The 21,737-nt window shown below is 35.9% G+C and overlaps 1 protein-coding gene across 1 annotated transcript in view; it reads left to right on the forward strand.

Moving 5' to 3' along the window:
• CSF3R (colony stimulating factor 3 receptor) overlaps positions 1-21,506 on the forward strand; it is a 100,866-nt gene extending 79,360 nt beyond the window's left edge. The window contains exons 11-16 of the mRNA XM_053707125.1: positions 4,170-4,271; positions 8,566-8,712; positions 11,361-11,501; positions 11,720-11,816; positions 12,518-12,596; positions 18,362-21,506. Of these exons, the coding sequence (XP_053563100.1) occupies positions 4,170-4,271; positions 8,566-8,712; positions 11,361-11,501; positions 11,720-11,816; positions 12,518-12,596; positions 18,362-18,835 (1,040 nt within the window). The 3' untranslated portion in view covers positions 18,836-21,506. The remainder of the gene's footprint in view (positions 1-4,169; positions 4,272-8,565; positions 8,713-11,360; positions 11,502-11,719; positions 11,817-12,517; positions 12,597-18,361) is intronic.
• The last annotated feature ends 231 nt before the right edge of the window (positions 21,507-21,737 follow it).

Here is a 21,737-nt window from a genome sequence, read left to right on the forward strand (position 1 = left end):
CGCTGCACATCGATAAATGCTGACAGAATACGCTGTTGGCATTTATCATTGCACGAGTATTTTAAGTGAAATGCTTGTGCAATGCCGACCCCTTGCAGATTCTGATCGTATCTAATCAGGATGATTGCTGTCCGCCGCCTCAGAGGTGGCAGACGAGTTAAGGACCGCTGCGTCTTAGCTCCTGTTTACGGCGATCTGGAAACTATGGTGGTAAATTGCAGCATTTGCTGCTACATAAATCTACCCCTTGGTGTTGTTGATAGACAAACCTTGCTGGAATTCTACTTTTACATCTATTTTATTTCCCGTTTTATTGGTTTCCCGTCCTTTATTTTGTTTAAAATACAGAATTTTGTTTTTGTAATTCCTATTATTTGAAAAAATGAGAACATTCCTGCAATCCTCTAAATATTTAAATGTTTTACATGATGTTTATTGGGACCATTTGAGTTCCTCCCATAAATAAAAAAGGTAATAGAACATTAATTTCTGTATAAAAATAGGAATATTTAATTATTTATCAAATAATGAGCCAAAATGTTGTGTGTATATACTGTATATATAATATATATATACACATGATCCTGCAACCACATTATGCCAGCCAAGTGATTTGGGGCCCAATTCTCTAAAGTTCTCTGGGCTTGAGAGATTCTATAAATATATTGACCGCACTAGGAAGCCCCTGTTATAATTTTCTAAAGGCAAAGTTTACTATAAGATCAGTTTGTCCTGCTATTGGGTGTTTCCTGCTTTTAAAGGGACATAAAACCCAAATGTTTTCTTTCATGATTCAGATAGCACAATTTTAAAAACTTTCCATTTAACTCCGATTATCAAATGTCTTTGTTTTGGTGTTATCCTTTGTTGAAAAGCAGGAAGGTATTGTTAGGAGTGTGCATGTGTTGGCAGCACTATATGGCAGCACTTTTGCAACACTGTTATACATTAGCAGGAGCACTAGATGGCAGCACTATTTCCTGTCATGTAGTGCTCCAGGCATGTATACGCTACCTTTCTAGGTATCTCTTCAACAAAGAATAACATGAGAACAAAGCAAATTTGATAATAGAAGTAGAGTGTAACCTTTTTTTAAATTTTATTCTCTATCTGATTCATGAAAGAACAATTTTGGGTTTCATGTCCCCTTAAGTTTGGAAAGGAGATGCAATAAGGCTTACAAACAAGCGTAGTTTAAAAATCAAATCAAATTAAAATGAATAAATTAAATATTGAACTAAAAATACACAGTCAAAAATTGTATTGTTTAATCTCATTAAAAACCATAAATAAATTATTCTGCAAAAATTATATTTTATGGAAAAAATAAAATTTAATTTAAAATTGTGCAGGAAATGAAATAATTTATTGTTCACAGTAAAATTCTAATAAAACTACTCTAAATATACAAAAATGCTGTACAATTTGTATTTATAATATGAAATTCAAATCATATTATTATTATTTTCATTGTAAAATGAGGTTCCCCTGCTCTGCTAATGGGCTAAACAGGAGTGTTTCATGGGAGTAGCTAAAATTTCTCTGCTAGGTCAGATGTATTCTATAAACATTTTGCCCCTGTAGGTCTCACTGTTTTTTTTTCTTTTCTCACAAACTAAAAGGTATACTCTGTGACTTGTGACATACCAATACATTGCAATATAATGCTCAAAAAGCCCTCAAAGATTTCTCTCCATGCCAGAGAGTTTTTGATCGTCAGGCTCTTAAAGGGACATAAAACCTAAATCTTTTCTTTCATGATTCAGATAGATCATACAATTATAAACAACTTTCCATTATACTTCTGTTATCTAATTGTTTTCATTCTCTTGGTATCCTTTGTTGAATGAGCAGTAATGTACTACTGGGAGTTAATTGAAAGCCAATGACAAGAGGCATATATGTGCAGCCACCAATCAACAGCTTCTGAGCCTACATAAGTATAAACTTCAACAAAAGATACAGAAGGAATTCAACAAATTAGATAATAGAAATAAATTGGAAGTTGTTTTTTTTTTAATTGTATGCTCTTTCTAAATCATGAAAGAAAAAATGTGGGTTTCATGTCCCTTTAATGTTTCACCCTTAGCAACCACGACATACCCTGTACGTCACTGGTTCTTAAGGGTTTTTTGGCCCATAATAGCGCAGGTCTCGCCACCAGTGGAAAGACTGTGCTATTACAGCCTCCCTCCCTCCTGCAGACCTCCTGTTATAGCTGAAGCATTATCAAAAACACAAGCTCAATTAAAAGACCAGCGACTTACAGGGTACGTTGCTGGTCATTAAGGGGTTAAAGTGTGCCCCTTGCTAACTTTGCTCTCCCTATCGAAGTGTCCCTTTACAGCAAGCTCCCCTACTTTCTAGAGGAGACATCACGCTAATCTGACCCCACAAAGTTTTGATAATTGAGCCCCAAGTGAGACCATTAAATCAGATGCTTGGGCCGCCTATGCAGGGCTTATTACGACATCTGTATGCCTCAGATACGTATCCCTGCAGCTAGTGACAAAGCCTATGTAAGGCCTCTGATCAGATGCATACCCCTTGTAGCCCCTTTTTCAAATGTGTATGCATAAATTAAACCTCAGATCAGATATGTCTCTGTAGCACTCTTTATGTCGGCTATATGGCCTGGTGAGAACAGAGACATAGCACTTTACTATATACCCAAATGAGACTGATTGTTAAAACAAAGCAAACGCTAAATAAATAAATACTGTTAGCAGCAAGGGGTTCTCTTGCTGTCATTGGTGCTATACTGTCCCTTTAGTTTCTTTTTATGTGAAATTAGAAATGGGCACTCTGTCACTCACAGTATAGGAGCAGAACAATAAAGTAAAAATTATACTTTCATGATTCTTACAGAGTATGTATTTTATGAGTAGAGTATTTTAATTTTTTTCCAGTTTACCTCTATATACCTGTATTATTACATGTAATTTGTTCTTTTGCGTTCCTTGTTGAAGAGTAAATATAGAGACAGCAATGCACTAGCTAGTTAAAAACATTCGGTAAACTAATGACAAGATATATATGTGCAGCCATCAATCACTAGCTAACAAATAGTAGTGCATTGCTGCTCCTGGTCCTATTTAGTTATGCTTTTCAACAAATGATACCAAGAGAACAAAGCAAATTTGATAATAGAAGTAAATCGGAAAGTTGTTTAAAATTGTATGCTTTTCCGGATCATTTTTTTTCTTTTCTGTCCCTTTAGCATCTATCGGCAAAAAAAAATATTTTTGGGGTTTCTATTGTAAGATGTCCATAGCCCACAAATAAAAACCAACACTAAGTTGCTATTTCTTTATAATGGAAAATAATAATGTGCTTTGTGAAAAACTGTTCTCTGAAGACACACTTTAGAAACTGAAAATAATTCTTGATTAAAAAAAAAGAAATAAATAAGCTCCTATATGAATACATCAAGGCAGTGACATAGTATTATGGGACTGAAAAAGATAAACATCTCTGTCATTTTCACACGAGCACTGTTATTTTAATTATTTTCATGTATTTACAAGCAGCCATTATATTCAACAGCACAATGACACTAGCTGTGTGCTTACAGAATAATATATCAAAATATGAGTCAGGCAGGCTTGTGTGCTAATATAAGGATTCATGATTAGGCAAAAGGGGAGGGACATTGGGCCATAATTAAAGGAATATGAAACACAAAAATGTTCTTTCATGATAAAGCATTCGATTTTAAACAAATTTTCTTTGTTCTTTTGGTATCTTTTGTTGAAAAGCAGCAGTTTTGGAAGAATGGTATCCATTTGCAAGGGCACTGCACTGCTTCCTGTAATATAGTTCTCCAGATGCCTAGCTAGGTAGCTCTTCAACACAGAATATCAAAGAACTGAATCAAATGTGATAATAGAAGTAAATTGGAATTTTTGTTTTAAATGTTATGCTCTGTCTGAATCACAAAAGAAAATGTTTGCGTTTCATATCCCTTTAAAGGGAATGTTAGTGTAAGTTATGTGCATCTATGACCAGGTGTATTCATAGGGAACATTTGAAAGCCTGTAAACTAGAGGAACATCTAACTGCAAGAAATGTCACAGAACAGGTGAGATGTTGTTGACTGCAATTTGGCATCATCTGAAACCTACATTGATCACTGTGTTATTTACCAGGTTCTCTTTTGTGTTTTCCAGACAATATTGAACCCTTCCAGATGTACAATGTCAGCTTGTACCCTTTGTATGATAAAGTAGTGGGTTCCCCTGTGCAGACTTCTGCATATTCCAGACAGGGAGGTAAGTGACTGTTATATGCATATCCATATCACTCTTTTCATTAATGGGACCTGGAACCCAAAATGTTTCCTTCATAATTCAGATAGAGAGTATCATTTTTTAAAAAAAGTTTATAATTCACATATATTATAAAAAATGTGCTTTGTTCTTATGTTATTCTTTGTTGAAGAGATATCCAGATAGGTAGCAAGCACATGCCGGGAGCACTACATGACAGGAAATAGTGCTGCCATCTAGTGTTCTTGCTAATGTATAACAATGCTGCAAAGCTGCTGCTAGATAGTGCTGCAGACACGTGCACACTCCTGAGCTTACTGTTCTGCTTTTCAACAAAGGCTAACAAGAAAATCCCCCCCCCCCCTATAATGAACACTTATGTTTAACATGAAAAAGACATCATTGGGTGTAATCACATTTAGTTGTAAATGTAATCACTGGTGGTAACTAGAAAAATCTTCATTAAAAGACTATTACGATTTTAGTTGTTACTATAAATTAAAAGTAGGCCCTAAACACACACTGATGTTTTATTGTCCCTTTAATGTATTGCTGTAAAAAAAAGACATTTATAAAAACAAAAAAAACAGTCTCTATTGCTGAGTACTTGAAACACCATCTATTCTAGTGATGTATTTTCTTATATGCTATTGGCCAATCAGGGAGTGTATATACATTTATATGTACACACTGGCTCCTTGTTCTTCACATGCACAGATGACATACAACATGCGTGTACAGTGCAGTTTAATACAATTAATGGTGCATGTATGCTCATTTAGCAAATGTACTCATTGGGGTCAATTTATTAAAGTCTGGTGGACATGATATGCTGTAGCGTATCATGTCCGCCAGGCATCACTGAATGCGGACAGCATACGCTGTCCATATTCAGCATTGCACAAGCAGTTCTAGTGAACTGCTTGTGCAATACCACCACCTGCAGATTCGCGGCCAAGAGCTTGCAGGGGGTGTCAATCAGCCCGATCGTTTAGGATCAGGTGGATTGCTGTACGCAGCCTCAGAGGTGGTGTATGACTATAGTTAATAACTATTTAATAACTATTCTAACTAGCTAAAATAAATACCAAGTTACCTGTAAAATAAATATAAATCCTAAAATAGCTACAATGTAACTATTAATTACATTGTAGCTATCTTAGGGTTTATTTTACAGGTAAGTATTTAGATTTAAATAGGAATAATTTATTTAAGTATAGTGTAGTGTTAGGTGTAATTGTAACTTAGGTTAGTTTTTATTTTACAGGTAAATTTCTCTTTATTTTAGCTAGGTAGCTATTCAATAGTTAATAACTATTTAATAGCTATTGTACCTAGTTAAAATAAATTGAAAGATGCCTGTAAAATAAAAATAAATCCTAAGATAGCTACAATATAATTATTAATTATATTGTAGCTATATTAGGGTTTATTTTAAAGGTAAGTATTTAGTTCTAAATAGGATTAATTTATTTAATAAGAGAAATATTATTTAGATTTATTTAATTAATATTTAAGTTAGGGGGGTTTTAGGGTTAGTGTTAGACTTAGGTTTAGGGGTTAATAATTTTATTACAGTGGCAGCGGTGTAGGGGGGCAGGATAGGGGTTAATACATTTATTATAGGTGGCGACGGTGTAGGGGGGGCAGGATAGGGGTTAATAAATTTATTATAGGTTGCGGCGGTATACGGGGGGCAGGATAGGGGTTAATAAATTTATTATAGGTGGTGACGGTGTAGGGGGGGCAGATTAGGCGTTAATAAGTTTAATATAGGTTGCGGCGGGGTCTGGGAGCGGCGGTTTAGGGGTTAAACTATTTAGTTGCGGCGAGGTCCGGGATCGTCAGGATAGGGGTTAATAACTTTATTATAGGTGGCAACGGTATAGGGGGGGCAGGATAGGGGTTACTAGGTAGAATGTAGGTGGCAGCGGTGTCTGGGAGCGGCGGTTTAGGGGTTAATACATTTATAAGAGTTGCGGCGGGGTCTAGGAGCGGCGGTTTAGGGGTTAATAACTTTGAGTTGCGGGGGGCTCCGGGGGTGCCGGTATAGGGGGTAGAACAGTGTAGTTAGTGTGGGTGCTTAGTGACAGGCTAGCAATAAAGCTGTAAAAAAGCCGAGGAGCAGCGAGATCGGATGAGTGATAACTCTCACAGTCCGCTGCTCATCGCCCCGTGCGCGGCTTTTTGACAGCTTTATTGATAACTTAGGTGAAATTTTGCAGGTACGCGGCGGCGATGGTAGGCGAGCTTAGGCGGGCGTATTGAACCGGCGAAGGCAGGTAAAGTAGACGCGTTGATAACTACCCCCCATAGCCTTGAGAAGTCAGCAGGATGCATTTTAAGGTATAAATTAGAAATTGCTCTATTTTCATAGCTAAATTATCTAGGAGCAAAATAAATATTGAAAATAATGTGTCATAATGCAACATTTTACATAAAAATCACAAGATGCATACTGTCCCTTTAAGAATAATGAAAGGGCCATTGTATTTGTCAGTTTTGGTTAAATTTACAGTTTTGATCCTGATAACACGTACTTAACAACTGAATACATTTTGGGAAGTTTTTAAGTGAAAACTTGTTCGCGGCTGGGAGGTTATAGCAGACAAATCTTTTTTGGATTGTGATCACCCAGAAAACCAATAAAATCACTAATGCTCCCCCAAGGGATCGAATTGTTTATTTTGATCCCTGTTGAAATTCTAATTTACTCCTAGTATCAAATTTTCTTCCTTCTCTTGGTACCTTTATTTGAAAAAAGCAGGAAGCACTACCCAGCTGCTGAACCAAAATTAGGCCAGCTCCTAAAATGTGTGTGTATTTTCATGTTTAACCTGTATTTTGATTGATCAATTTTAACCAATTACATTTGTGTTTTTAACTGAGTTTGTATGCATATAATAATATGTTGGATTATTAAATTGTGGAATTTTAATACTGTGCAGTGTATCCCCACCTATAATTAAATTATTTTAATTGAGGTACTACATTTAGAGACAGGCATTGCACAGATACTGGCTAGCAGGTTTTGAAAGTAGATATCCCCTATTTTTTAACCAGCGCTTTCTTTTGTTGTTTCAGTAGTTGCTCTTTTTTATTTTCTTTCTCTGAGATCATATTTTAAAAGGAAGTACAGTATCAAATATAGCAGCGCTGAGAACTAGTTGTTGTTTTCTACTGTCACACAATGCTTGCCCATCAAAGTACTACCTTAGATCCCTCTCTTACCATGCATATTTTTCACATTTTTTCACATAATTTTACCCCTTGGCTGCCAGTAACACACAAATCAATACTTTTACCTTCGTGGTTGCTAATAACACATAAACAGTAGACATATGACCCCTTGGCTGTCTCTCATTTCTTTCTGTTCCATATTTGTAATACATTGAAGCATTGACTTCTTTTTACATTGAACACTCAGAGACTTAAAAAAAATACTGGAAATGTAAGCATCCAGTATTTATATGAAGATTTAACTTGACAACCTGTTAAAATACTGGACTGTCCTGTTTAATACTGAACACCTGACAACCCTGCTCCCACATGGCACAATTAACTAAAGCTCTGTGCTCTTGCAAGAGGTCCCTCAAAGAATTTTAGAAAGGCACATTTTAGCTTAAAGGGACATGAAACCTAAAAAAAATTATTTCATGATTTAGGCAGAGTATACCATTTTAAACAATTTTCCAATTTACTTCTATTATTTAATTTGCTTCCTTCTTTTATTATTCTTTGCTGAAAGCTTTATCTTGGCAAGCTCAGGAGCAGCAAAGAACATAGGTTCTAGCTGCTGATTGGTGGCTGCATATATATACAGTATGTGTTCAGTTAGAAACCAGTAGTGCTCCTTCAACAAATAATACCAAGAGAATAAAACAAATTAGATAATTGAAGTAAATTAGAAAGTTGTTTAAAATTGTATGTTCTATCTGAATCATGAAATATTTTTTGGGGGTTTCATGTCCCTTTAAGAGCTGTATATCTCACTATGCAGTGTACTGGATGTGAAGGAGTGGTACATACTTTGCAATAGAATGTTTTAAAAAACAAAACTAAGATTTTGTTTTCCATGTTTTTAATCATCAGGCTCACAGAGGGGAATATAAATCAAATATATTTTATTAACAAATTCATATATCAAAAAAGAGAATTGCATTCCTCCGGAATAGGCAAATGCCAGAAGAAAGCGCGATCCTACTGTATAGCATCTAAAACAGACAAGAGAGAGATTTGCTGCAATAAAGGTCCAATTTTATGTCTCATACTAAATATTTCCTTTTTGGTCTTGCAGCTCCGGCTTTCTCTCCAAACCTAACAGCAACAGATATTAGGACGTCACAGGCAGAACTGTCCTGGAAGCCAATCCCATTGGAGAGCCGTCATGGCTTTATCACAAGCTACACTCTCTTCTGGATTGATGAAAGCGAGAAAGTAAAATGTAAGAAATATACCCCCTTGGCAATATAAATATAGGATTCACTATATAAAAATGGAAGTAAAATATCTAAGACATTTTCTGGCTACAAAGTTGCAAGAGCGTGATACATGGTTTGAGGAATGACATATTTAATGGACATATTTAATGGACATAAAAGTTAATAGAATATATAAAAGCTATTAGAATGCATGGGCTAAATGTTCCCAGAATAATGTTGCAAAAAAAAATAATCAAACAAATATGTATTTTTCCAGAATCCAAAACGGTTAGAGTCATTGCTGTTAACTAAATACTGATTATTAATGATTCATTGACTAGAGCAAATACAAAAATGTACTTTTCTACAGGGAATTCCCTTTTAACACCATCTGTTGTATGTTCTAGCATAACAGATGAGCAAGAAGCTTGACCAAACATCTACCAAACATCTACCCAAAGCATAAAACTGATACTTTTTTGTTACAGGGTACTTTTTGAATGTCTATTAAATATAGTAGAATTGCAAAATAAAAAGTTGCATATTAAGAAACAATACAAAAACACTTAGGAACCAATGTTCTAAAATCATCAGGTTCGTGAGAAATGCTGATTTCAGTTTCTCCAGTCTCCCTAAGTACCTGCTGGGTGAAATGTTATAAAAAAGTGGGATGACCCTTACGGTACAAACAAGTGCTTATGTGCTTTCCATATGAAAGGATAGGGCTTGCTGCCTCTTAAACAATCCAAGCACATCCCTAGTGAATGCGGATCTCAGCAGTGTGAAGGGGACATGTTTACAACACGTTTACACTAAGTTTCACAGTAAATGCAGTAGATTTCGTACAATTGCTGAAAAGGAGGTTGGCAAGATAGTTATTTGTAAAAAGGTTCACCTATGCTGCCAGATATTGTTTAGAGCACTAGAACTTCCCAGCAAAGTTTCCACTTTATAATATTATTATTATCAGTCATTTGTAGAGCGCCAACAGATTCCACAGCGCTAGAATAATATAGATTAATCCCATGGAATGCCCATGAATCTTCCATGGAATACCTATATATTTGTAATGCTGATAAAAAAACAAAAACAACTTAAAAAGAAACCAATATGAGCTAGGAGGTTGTGGGTATATTGTACATCTACATATGGTGTATTTTATGTATGTATTATACTGTAAATTTGTATATTATGTGTTGTAACTAAGTTTGTTCTTTAAAAAAACGTATTTTTAACTTTTGGCATGTTCTTTTCTTTATAGAAACAAGATTTCAGGTACGGGTATTAATATCCCCTCGAAGACAGTAGCGACGGCTTTATCGTTTTAAATAGTGCGTTTTTTTTTAAACATTGCACTATATAACATTTGTTTTTAAAAGAAGATGGCTTTTTTAACATTGTATTTGTATAGCTTCTACAAGTTCACACTGTACTAAGTATGTTTAGTTCTAATATTGTGGTCGGACTATAGCAAACATTTTCTATTTTAAAGTGATGGTCAACTCTGTAAGTACTTCAACATGGCAAACGTTAACTAATGTCATAGTAAAGTAAACCGCATTATTATTATTTTTATTAATTACTTACTAATTGTTTTATTATTTTATTTTTATTTATCTGTCAATCAGTGTGAACTCATAGGGGTAGATTTATTAAGAGTCGAGCGGGCATGATTCGCTTTAGCAAATCGCTGCTTCTTAACGTCCGTTTCATGCGGAGCTGAAACGATGGGGCTCCGAAGCAGCATCTGCTGCTTCATAAATTGAGCCAATAGAGGCTATACAAATACAGTGCTAAAAAAAAATCTTCTTTTAACCCTTTAAGGACACAGCTTTCAGTTTGCTCAATTGTTTTATGACGGAAAAATTCCATCATATGTCCTTAAGAGGTTAAAAACAGGTTTTACATGGTACAATGTTTATAAAATGCACTACTGTAAAAAAAAAAAAAAGTGCGGCTACTGTCTTCTATGGGAAATCCTGCTTCTAAAAAGAAAAGAACACACCAAAAGTTAAAAACACATTTATTAAAAAAATAAACAGTTAAAATACATAGGGCTAGATTACAAGTGCTCCACTATTGTTATCATGCTCAATAGAGAAATAATGCGCCTTCGCTAACTTGCACATGTATTACAAGCTGAAAGTAAACGCGATGGCACGAGCGTGACCAAGGTCCTCAAGTTAGCACGTGTCGTGCTTCACTCACACACAAACCATTTGCTTTCAACTTGTAAAAACGTGCATGTTCAAAGTTTACCTCTGGCGGTGTTTGCAGCCGAGCGAAAGCGCTAAATAACGCGCCACTTGTAATCTGGCCCATAATATAGTATTTTGCAGTATAATACACGCGCACATATATATATATATATATATATATATATATATATACTGTATATATAAAACACTATATACGCATGTACAATTGTATTGTCATTCAATACTGTCTAACGGGATCATTTACATTACATTCACTGCCGATGGCGACACTGCTTTTAACATTCCGCCAGTGTGGGAGGCAGAGAGTTTTTTTGTTTTTTTTACTTTCATGTCCATTTAAACACCCCCTGTACTTAGAGTTTTTTTTGATGACTTTAATATCCCTTTAACATATATCTTAAGTTTTAATCAGGTCCTAAATGTCCTTAAAACTGCTGTTTGTTCTAATTTAGTTGCAGTACTGAATGGTTCAACGACAACATTGGTGATCACAAACCTTCGTCCTTCCACCTTGTATAAATTTTTCCTAATGAGCTCTACAGCTGGCGGCAGTGTAAATGGAACAATCATGATGCTGCATACTCGACCCTCAGGTGAGAAAGTATAAAAACAGGAGGGAAAGGGAGGAGCGGTAACATTTAACTAGAGATAGCAAGAGGCGGGAGAGGAAAATAGTGTATGAGGGAAACAGTAAGAAGCAAAGAGGAAAGAACAGGCTAGATAAATAGACAAGAACAAATGAAATATGGAGAGTTGGAAATAGTTGCTGCGTCATGGACGTTTTTATCATGCACTCTTATTTCTCTTTCAGATGAGATTGAATCCCATGTTCTGGCTGCAGTTTTCAGTATATCCACTGTTCTGTTTATCTTCTCCGCATTCACTTACTGCTTACTGAAACACATGAGGTAAAGGGGCATACCTGACAATGTACCAATGAGATCATTAATAATCATTCCCTTTAAATGTAGCTATCGCACCATAAAAACAGTTCTTAGTGCTTGATATGTTTAGTTCATAAATATCTTGTTTAATTGGCTTCTTCAGTCACCCCTTATAACGTTCCCTCACAACTCCTCCTTTCTTTACCTATAGTCATTGTATTAACTCCTCCTACATCTGCTTATAGCATCTAATTATCACACTCTGTCTCACCATATAAATGCTCCTGTCACTATATATCAGACATCCTCAAACTTGGCCCTCTAGAGGTATTGGAACTACATTTCCCATGATGCTCAGCCAGCATATCAGCTGACTGAGCATCCTTGGAAATGTAGTTCCAAAACCTCTGGAGGGCCAAGTTTGAGGATGTCTGCTCTATATAATCTCTCTTCTAACGTCTGTTTCTTCACTCACCCTTCTTTATAGACCGTCCTGTTGCTCCACATAACGTATCACATTAATTTCTATCTCTCCATATAACTTCTACCAATAACTCCTCCAATATCATGCTTCTTCCCCATATCTCTTCTCTTATTGATCCATTATAAAGTTTCTGAATCACTACATAAACAAAAATGTTATGTCTGTATCATCTTGGAGTTACTCTCAAAAATCTGCACCATCATTTAAGTCCATGTGTTCTAACCCATGTCTGTGCTCTCAGAATGAAAAAACGCTTCTGGCCCATTGTTCCAGATCCAGCCAACAGCAGCTTAGGAAGTTGGTCCCCCATGCTACAAGAGGTAATACAAGTTAATCACTGTCCTTTCTATATTGCAGAAAATACCTGATGCTTAGATATTACCCATCAATATTTAAGTATATCGAGAGCCTTCCTACTGTCAGTTTACAGCTAGTCAGATAGCGACCCCTTATGATTGAGCAAAAAAATACAACCTATCCCCAGAAACAAATAATAATAAATATAATGGTATCTGTATAAAGGTGGGAAGACAATCAGTGGTAAAGGTCAGCAATAGATAGCAACACAGTTCAAGAAGAGGTACTGAAGATCTGATACCAAAGAGTGGTCTGAATCAGGCAAGGGTCAAACCAGTGGGGTAGCAAGGTACCAGGATCCTAGTGGGGTAGCAAAGTACCTAGGCAAACTTTAGTCGATACAATCAGAGGTCAGGAAACTAGTTAAATCAGAAGCAAAAAGTAGTCGAGCTAAGCCAAATTCATACATAAAATAGTCTCTAAATATTTGCACCATTTGGATATAATTAAAATAAAAGGGCAGAGAAAATGTTGTCAATGCACAACAAAGGGATGCTACGTGTCAGTGGGAATAAAAAAATTATGCAGCACATCATTCAACATAAAAAATACATAGTAACATAAAAAATATGCAGTGCATACATAGTAAAATAAATATACGGTGCATACATAGTAACATAACAAATATGCAGTGCATACATATTAACATAAAAAATATGCAGTGCATTCATAGTAACATATAAATATGCAATGCATACATAGTAACATAAAAGATATGCAGTGCATACGTAGTAACATAAAAGATATGCAGTGCATATATAGTAACATATAAACATACAGTGCATTCATAGGGGCCCAATTATCAAGCTCCGAACGGAGCTTGAAGGGCCGTGTTTTTGGCGAGTCTTCAGACTCGCCAGAAACACCAGTTATGAAGCAGCGGTCTGATGAGGCGGACAGGAATCGTTGGAAATCAACCCGATCGAGTACGATCGGGTTGATTGACACCTCCCTGCTGGCGGCTGATTAGCCGCGAGTCAGCAGGGGGCGGCGTTGCACCAGCAGCTCTTGTGAGCTGCTGGTGCAATGTTAAATGCGGAGAGCGTATTGCTCTCCGCATTCAGCGAGGTCTTGCGGACCTGATCCGCACTGTCGGATCAGGTCCGCAAGAACTTTGATAAATAGGCCCCATATTAACATATAAATATACAGTGCATACATAGTAACATATAAATATGCAGTGCATACATAAGGCCAGATTTCAAGTGGAGCGCTAATTCACTCACCTGCTTGAGCATTAATTGCGCTAGAAGTACACTTTTTGGGGTCCATTTATCATTGTGCGGACGGACATGATCCGCTGTAGCGAACCATGTCCGCCGCACATCAATATATGCCGACAGCATACGCTGTCGGTATTTATCATTCCACCAGCTACGCGGCCCCCTGCAGATTTGCGGCCGCTAGCAGGGGGTGTCAATCAGCTTGATCGTACATGATCGGGTGGATTGCTATACGCCGCTATATGACGTCTTAAGACCGCTGCTTCTTAACTCCTGTTTTCTGCGAGCCTGAAGGCTTGCACGGAAACAAGGGGAACAGGGACCCTTGTTAAATAGACCCCTTTGTGCGAATCGGGTTGCACTTGTATTATGTTGAAAGAAAACTGTATTTGCTTGCGCGCTAACCCGATGAGCACAAATAATTAAGTGCGCCTTCACATATTCCCCCATAGAAGTCAAGGGAGAGAAAAAAGTGGGAAAAAAACACTCTCACGCAAATCCAATTGCATATTCTCATGTGTGCTAACCCGACATGCAAATATGAGTATTTCACATTCCAATGTTTTTCACATAGAAGAATATGTTCTATTTATTCATAAATACTTATTTCTACATATATCTGATTGTATTTTGGTACAATATACTGTATATCTATGCCTATATATATATATATATTGATGATTATATATAGGTATAGATATATACATATAATATATATAGGAATATCTCATTATAAATACATAGAACATGTTCTACTATGTGCAGAACATTGGAATGTATAATATTTACAGTAAATGCACAGTATAAAACTTTATTAAATATGAATACAGTATTGAATAAATATGCTTTAACATGTTTTCATCTACTTGACTGCAAAGGGCTCCAATGCACTTACAGTGAGGAAAAAATATTTGACCCCCTGCTGATTTTGTACATTTGCCCACTGACAAAGAAATTATCATTCTATAATTTGAATGGCAGGTTTATTTGTGAGAGACAGAATAACAACAAAAAATGCAGAAAAACTAATTTAAAAAAAGTTATAAATTGATTTGCATTTTAATGAGTGAAATAAGTATTTGACCCCTTTGAAAAACATGACTTAGTACTTGGTGGCAAAACCCTTGTTGGCAATCACAGAGGTCAGATGTTTCTTGTAATTGGCCACCAGGTTTGCACACATCTCAGGAGGGATTTTGTCCCACTCCTCTTTGCAGATCCTCTCCAAGTCATTAAGGTTTTGAGGCTGACATGTGGCAACTCAAACCTTCAGCTCCCTCCACAGATTTTCCATGGGATTTAGGGCTGGAGACTGGCTAGGCCACTCCAGGACCTTAATGTGCTTCTTCTTGAGTTACTCCTTTGTTGCCTTGGTCATGTGTTTTGGGTCATTGTCATGCTGGAATACCCATCTACGACCCATTTACAATGCCCTGGCTGAGGGAAGGAGGTTCTCACCCAAGATTTTACAGTACATGGCCCTGTCTATCGTCCCTTTGATGCGGTGAAGTTGTTCTGTCCCCTTAGCAGAAAAACACCCCCAAAGCATAATGTTTCCACCTCCATGTTTGACAGTGGGGATGGTGTTCTTGGGGTCATAGGCAGCATTCCTCCTCCTCCAAACACGGCAAGATGAGTTGATGCCAAAGAGTTCGATTTTGGCCTTATCTGACCACAACACTTTCACCCAGTTCTCTGAATCATTCAGATGTTCATTGGCAAACTTCAGACGGGCCTGTACATGTGCTTTCTTGAGCAAGGGGCTCTTTCGCTGCAGGATTTCAGTCCTTCATGGCGTAGTGTGTTACCAATTGTTTTCTTGGTGACTATGGTCCCAGCTGCCTTTAGATCATTGACAAGATCCTCCCATGTAGTTCTGGGCTGATTCCTCACCATTCTCATGATCATTGAAACTCCACTAGGTGAAATGTTGCATGGAGCCCCAGACCGAGGGAGATTGACAGTTATTTTGTGTTTCTTCCATTTGCGAATAATCGCACCAACTGTTGTCACCTTCTCACCAAGCCGTTTGGCGATTGTCTTGTAGCCCATTCCAGTCTTGTGTAGGTCTACAATCTTGTCCCTGACATCCTTGGACAGTTCTTTTGTCTTTGCCATGATGGAGAGTTTGGAATATGATTGATTGATTGCTTCTGTGGGCAGGTGTCTGTTATACATGTAACAAGCTGAGATTAGGAGCACTACCTTTAAGAGAGTGCTCCTAATCTCAGCTTGTTACCTGTATAAAAGGCACCTGGGAGCCAGAAATCTTGCTGATTTATAGGGGATCAAATACTTATTCCCCTCATTAAAATGCAAATAAATGTATAACTTTTTTTAAATCTGTTTTTCTTTAATTTTTTGTTGTTATTCTGTCTCTCATTGTTCAAATAAACCTACCATTAAAATTATAGACTGATCATTTCTTTGTCAGTGGACAAATGTACAAAATCAACAGGGGATCAAATATTTTTTTCCCTCACGGTATATATATATATATATATATATATATATATATATATATATATATATATATATATACTGTATATGTATACATTTATATGTTTATATGTATATAATTTGCCTGTAAATACATATTTATACATATATAGACATATATATACGTACATACATGTACATATTTAGACATGTATATGTATGTATCTCTATGTTAAAGTCATTTGCATGCCTTTTATTGCATCCCTGAGACCTCATATTTGAGCCCTTATAACTTTTTTGTGCAATATTTTTTGTGAATATTTTATATTAGATGGTGTTACTATGAGTGTAACTATACTTTCTAATATATGTTTGATGTGTTTTGTTTCACGAAACAGTTAACCAGAGCTCTGAAGTCGCGGTTATCATTCCAGCGTAAATCGAGGTTGCGCTCAAGCATTTACTTTCAATAAAACCAGTGGTAAATCTGACTTGTAATCTGGCCCATAGTAGAGAAATAGACAACATAAGAAAAAGTAGACCGAAAAATGTTGCATGCGGTTAGAGCAGGAGCGCCATTAAACTAGACTTGTGCAGCAGCAAAAAAAATGGTTCTTGTTTCATAATGAATATTCTAAAAAATGTAGTTTTCACAATATTCGTCTGCTGCACTATTTAGTAATCATTTAATATAAATTGAAACAAATACTGAATATTCATGTAACATTTACATTTGTTTTCATTATTATCATTAATATTCAACTTTCCATTTTACTTCCAATATCAAATTTACTTCATTCTCTTGTTATCCTTTGTTGAAGGAGAAGTTATGTGCTACTGTGAGCTAGCTTGGTTTTATGTACCTTTAAAGGACCACTTAACACAGTAGAATAACATAATCAATAAATTCATAATAAACAGACAATGCAAAAGCACTTTGTTTGAATTTTAAATGAATAGTAGATTTTTTCTGACAAATGTCAGTTATATTTTCCTTTCTAATGCATCATGTGACAGCCATCAGCCAATCACAAAATGCATATACATAAATCCTGTGAATCTTGCACATGCTCAGTAGGAGTTGGTGCTTCAGAAAGTGTGAAAATAAAAAGATTATGCACATTTAGATAATGGAGGTGAACTGGAAAGTTGTTTAAAATTGTGTGCTGAATCATAAAAGTTTAAAGGGACACTGAACCCAAATTGTTTCTTTTGTGATTCAGATAGAGCATGCAATTTTAAGCAACTTTCTAATTTACTCCTATTATCATTTTTTCTTTGTTCTCTTGCTTTATTTATTTGAAAAATAAGGCATCTAATCTTTTTTTTTTGGATCAGGACTCTGGACAGCACTTTTTTATTGGTGGATGAATTTTTATTGGTGGATGAAAGAAAAAATTTGGGTTCAGTGTCCCTTTAATTTTGAAATGACTGTCCCTTTAATGGATAATATGTTGAAATAAACATAATCTTAACCTGTTTAAAAAAATCCCTGTTTCAGCCTTAAAAAATTATTACAGACCTACACACTCACACGCCTCATATGTCAGTGATACAGACATATGTAGGTAAGTGTTGTGGATGTGCCTTTCTCTTGGCTCATGCATGTATAGTCAGCGATTATTTTAACATGACATGTGTATATTGAAGATGTTTTATTCCATTATATATTATTGATTAGCAAAATAAAATGTATCTGAGTTGTCTGTCCCTTTAAAAGTGGCATAATAGTTTGTCAGTCTTTTGATTTGTAATTAAGACCTCTTCGGTATTGAGTACCGTTTTGGGGACAAATAATAAAAAACGAAAGTATGCTGCAGAACCAGAAGAAGGGCTACAAGATCAACAAGGGGAATGCATTAATTACACTATAAAAAAAAGAGTAGCCATATTGGGCCTGTTTACTCTAGAACAGAGGCGCTTTGGAGTAGGGCATCCATATTTCTTTTCAAGTTTGTAAATAAAAAAATTGGGTAATTTACTGGTAGTTATTAATAGAAGCCAGAGCATGTAAACACATTGATATTTCCTGTTATATGTTGATCCTTGATTTTCTTTCCTTATAGCACATCAAGATACCCATTACCACCAGCCATGATTTTAATCACTTGATCACTAGTGATCTGACAATTTTGGAGGGCTGGACAGAGAAGAAGAAACAGTCTGATGGAAATCTACAAACTCTTACCTCAAACTTCAAAGAAGGATTTTTCCAAGCATACAGTGGAACATCACCAAGTTTAGGTCAAGACAGTACTTCACTGAGGTCCTACATCAATGTTATAGATTCTGTCCAGTATGCCCAGGTGATCACAGGTGGATATCGCCAGCAAAGCCCTCCAGCTTCCCTATATGTGAGATCGGACTCTACACAGCCCCTTCTCAGTGACATGTCTCCCAGTCCCCAAAAATATGAGAACATGTGGTTTCTTGGCAAAAACCAAGACAATGTTTTCTTAGAGGAGAATAAAAACAAAGTAGATTTTCCTCTCCTTCAGGGCCTGAGGATCAATGTGGAAGGAGAAGTATTCAGTTTCTAAGGTTTGGGGTCTTAGGTCAGGAGTGGCAAACCTTTTTGAGAGTGTGTGCCTAAATATGTGATAATCCTTTTACAAAGAAATCTCTGAAGTGCCCTTTGTATTGGGGGAATAAGTAATCATTACATTTTTCTTATAAATCCATAACATACAGTATATCACCAGTTAAAGCTTAAAGGGATACTGAATCCTTTTTATTTTCTTTCATGATTCAGCTAGAGCAAGCAATTTTAAGCAACTTTCTCCTATTATCAATTTTTCTTTGTTTTCTTAGTATCTTTATTTGAAAAAGCACGAATGTAAGCTTATGAGCCGGCCCGTTTTTAGTTCGGCACTCTGGATAGCACTGGCTGACTATATAGTAGTAAATTAGAAAGTTGCTTAAAATTGCATGCTCTACCTGAATCATGAAAGAAAAAATTTGGGTTCAGTATCACTTTAATTACTGTTATATAGCATGAATTAATATGAAAAATAAATTGTTAGCGCTACAAACTCAGCAGAAGAAAACAAGCATTATAGTTGTAGCACAAAGGCAGAGTGCCAGCAAATTAGTTTTGTGTGCAACTATGGGAACTCATGCCATAAGTTTTTTACCCCAGGCCTGAGTTATTCACACCATTTAATTTCACTAAAACCAGTCATGAAATAAACTAGTGCATATGCTTTTAATACAAACAACCTCATTAAGGGTATAGTAAAAGTATGCTCATAAAAGGAAATAAAAATAATAGCATTAATAAACCAAATATACACAATGCATACATACACTTTATTACATTACCCTCTGATAAATAAAAACATAATAATAAGTTTATACACCACAATTCTGGTATCACTGCTCCAATGCTCTTATATATAGTATAGGTTTTGGGTATCCTATGTTAAATTACACCTAAACAAGTGGCATTATTCTGGTGGTGTCACAACATTTATGTTTTATTTTAAATGTAAAAATAGTATAGAATGCAGAGGCTGGGGGAATGTTCCTGACCAATATAGGGGAATTTTTACTATGCAGTTCAAGGGGGTCCCAACTTTTTCACATAAGGGGCCATACTAGATTATTTTTTTTTCAATTTGAGTGAAAGTAAGAACATTTTAGAGCTAACATTTGAAGCATAAATATATACTGTAGTTATATATAAGCAACGCTTTAGGCCAATATACAATATGTCATTATTTGTAACTTTCTCTATTGCCAGTATCTGCTGGTAATGTAGTACAGTGATGTATGTGTTGCAGAACAAATCCAGGCACTCATGCAGGATTTGCTGATTAAAAGGACAGTAGAGTCAAAATTAAACGTTCATGGTTCAGATTGAGCATTTCATTTTAAGCAGCTTTCCAATGTATTTATTTTATCACATTTGGTTCGCTCTCTTGGGGGTAGATTTATTAAATGTTGGGCGGATATTATCCGCTGTAGCGGATCATGTCCGCACGACATCGCTAAATGCAGACAGCTTACGCTGTCGGCATTTTTTATAGTACAAGCATTTCTTGTACATTGTGAAATGCTTGTGCAATGCCGCCGCCTGCACATTTGCGTCCAATCGGCTGCTAGCAGGGGGTATCAATCATCCCATTCGTAAACCTAAGTAGACACAGAAGCATCAATGCTCCGAACTAGCTGAACAAATAAGGTAAGTTAATGACAAGAGGCATATAGATGTGCAGCCACCAATCAGCAGCAAGCTTACAGTAGTGTACTGCTGCCCCTGTGTATACCTAGGTATGCTTTATAATAAAAGAAAATAAAGTGCATTTGATTATAGCAGTAAATTGGAAAGTTGTTTAAAATGACATGCTTTGTCAAAATCATATAAGTTTAGTTTTGACTTAACAGTCACTTTAATTATGATTTTTGCTATTTTAAGACCAAAGTATTGAAAAAAGTACTCCCATGTCCAGACACACACAGTATTAAGTTTTAAGATCTGGAGGGCCAGCACATGGTGTGAAGTCCTATTCAAATCAAGGGTAAAGGAAAAATCTGTGTGAAATCTGTTTAAAATACTAGTACAGAAAATTTTGTAACATATATAGATTTTTGCTGGATATGTTATTGTTTTTTTGCCTAGGGTTGATGTTTGAAAACGATGTGGATTTGTCTGAGCCTCACAAATCCGCACCTAATCACGGTACAAAATCTCTCTCTCTGTTTGCTGGAGAACTCTGTTGTAGGCAATGGGGTAAAATGAGCCAAGACAGCTGTACACACAGAAAAGGATATACTCGTGTTTTATAGTCTCAATTTTTTATCACAATACCCTGCAACAACATTTACAAATAAATACAGATAAAAATGTTACCAAAAAAATAAATTAAAAATGAATAAAAGTGAAATTACAAACTTAAAGTGACATTAAACATAAAGCATTTATATGCAGAAACAGAATCATGAAAAATAAAGTCACCATAGCACATAGAAAGCATTTAAAACAAGTGTTCTCAAGCATTTCATCATCTTCATCTTATTATATAAAAAAAGAGCTACTTACTTTCTTTGGGGGTTTGGTGGCTTTATTTTAATTATTCTATTTTCCCAAAGAAATTCTTACCTTTTAATGTCCCTTTAATGATTCGTCACATACAGTATATAAGCTTTTCTATGTTTTTTATGTACAGTGTTGTTATTTTTATGGTGTACAATATACGTCCATACATGTGATGATTTATGAGCCGCAATTATTTGTTCTTTTTATTAAGCACAAAAATACATGTATGGCGTGACCAATATAGATGTGTATTGTTGCACATTATGGGGTAGATTTAACAAAGGCCGGGCGGACATGATTCCCTGTAGCGAATCATGTCCGTCCAACAGTTGTTAATCATCTGATACAATCGGGATGATTGCAGTCTGCCACCTTACGACCGCTGCTTTTTAACTTACATTTCA

The sequence above is a fragment of the Bombina bombina genome, chromosome 3 (assembly GCF_027579735.1).
Source record: "Bombina bombina isolate aBomBom1 chromosome 3, aBomBom1.pri, whole genome shotgun sequence".
Taxonomy (NCBI): Eukaryota; Metazoa; Chordata; class Amphibia; order Anura; family Bombinatoridae; genus Bombina; species Bombina bombina.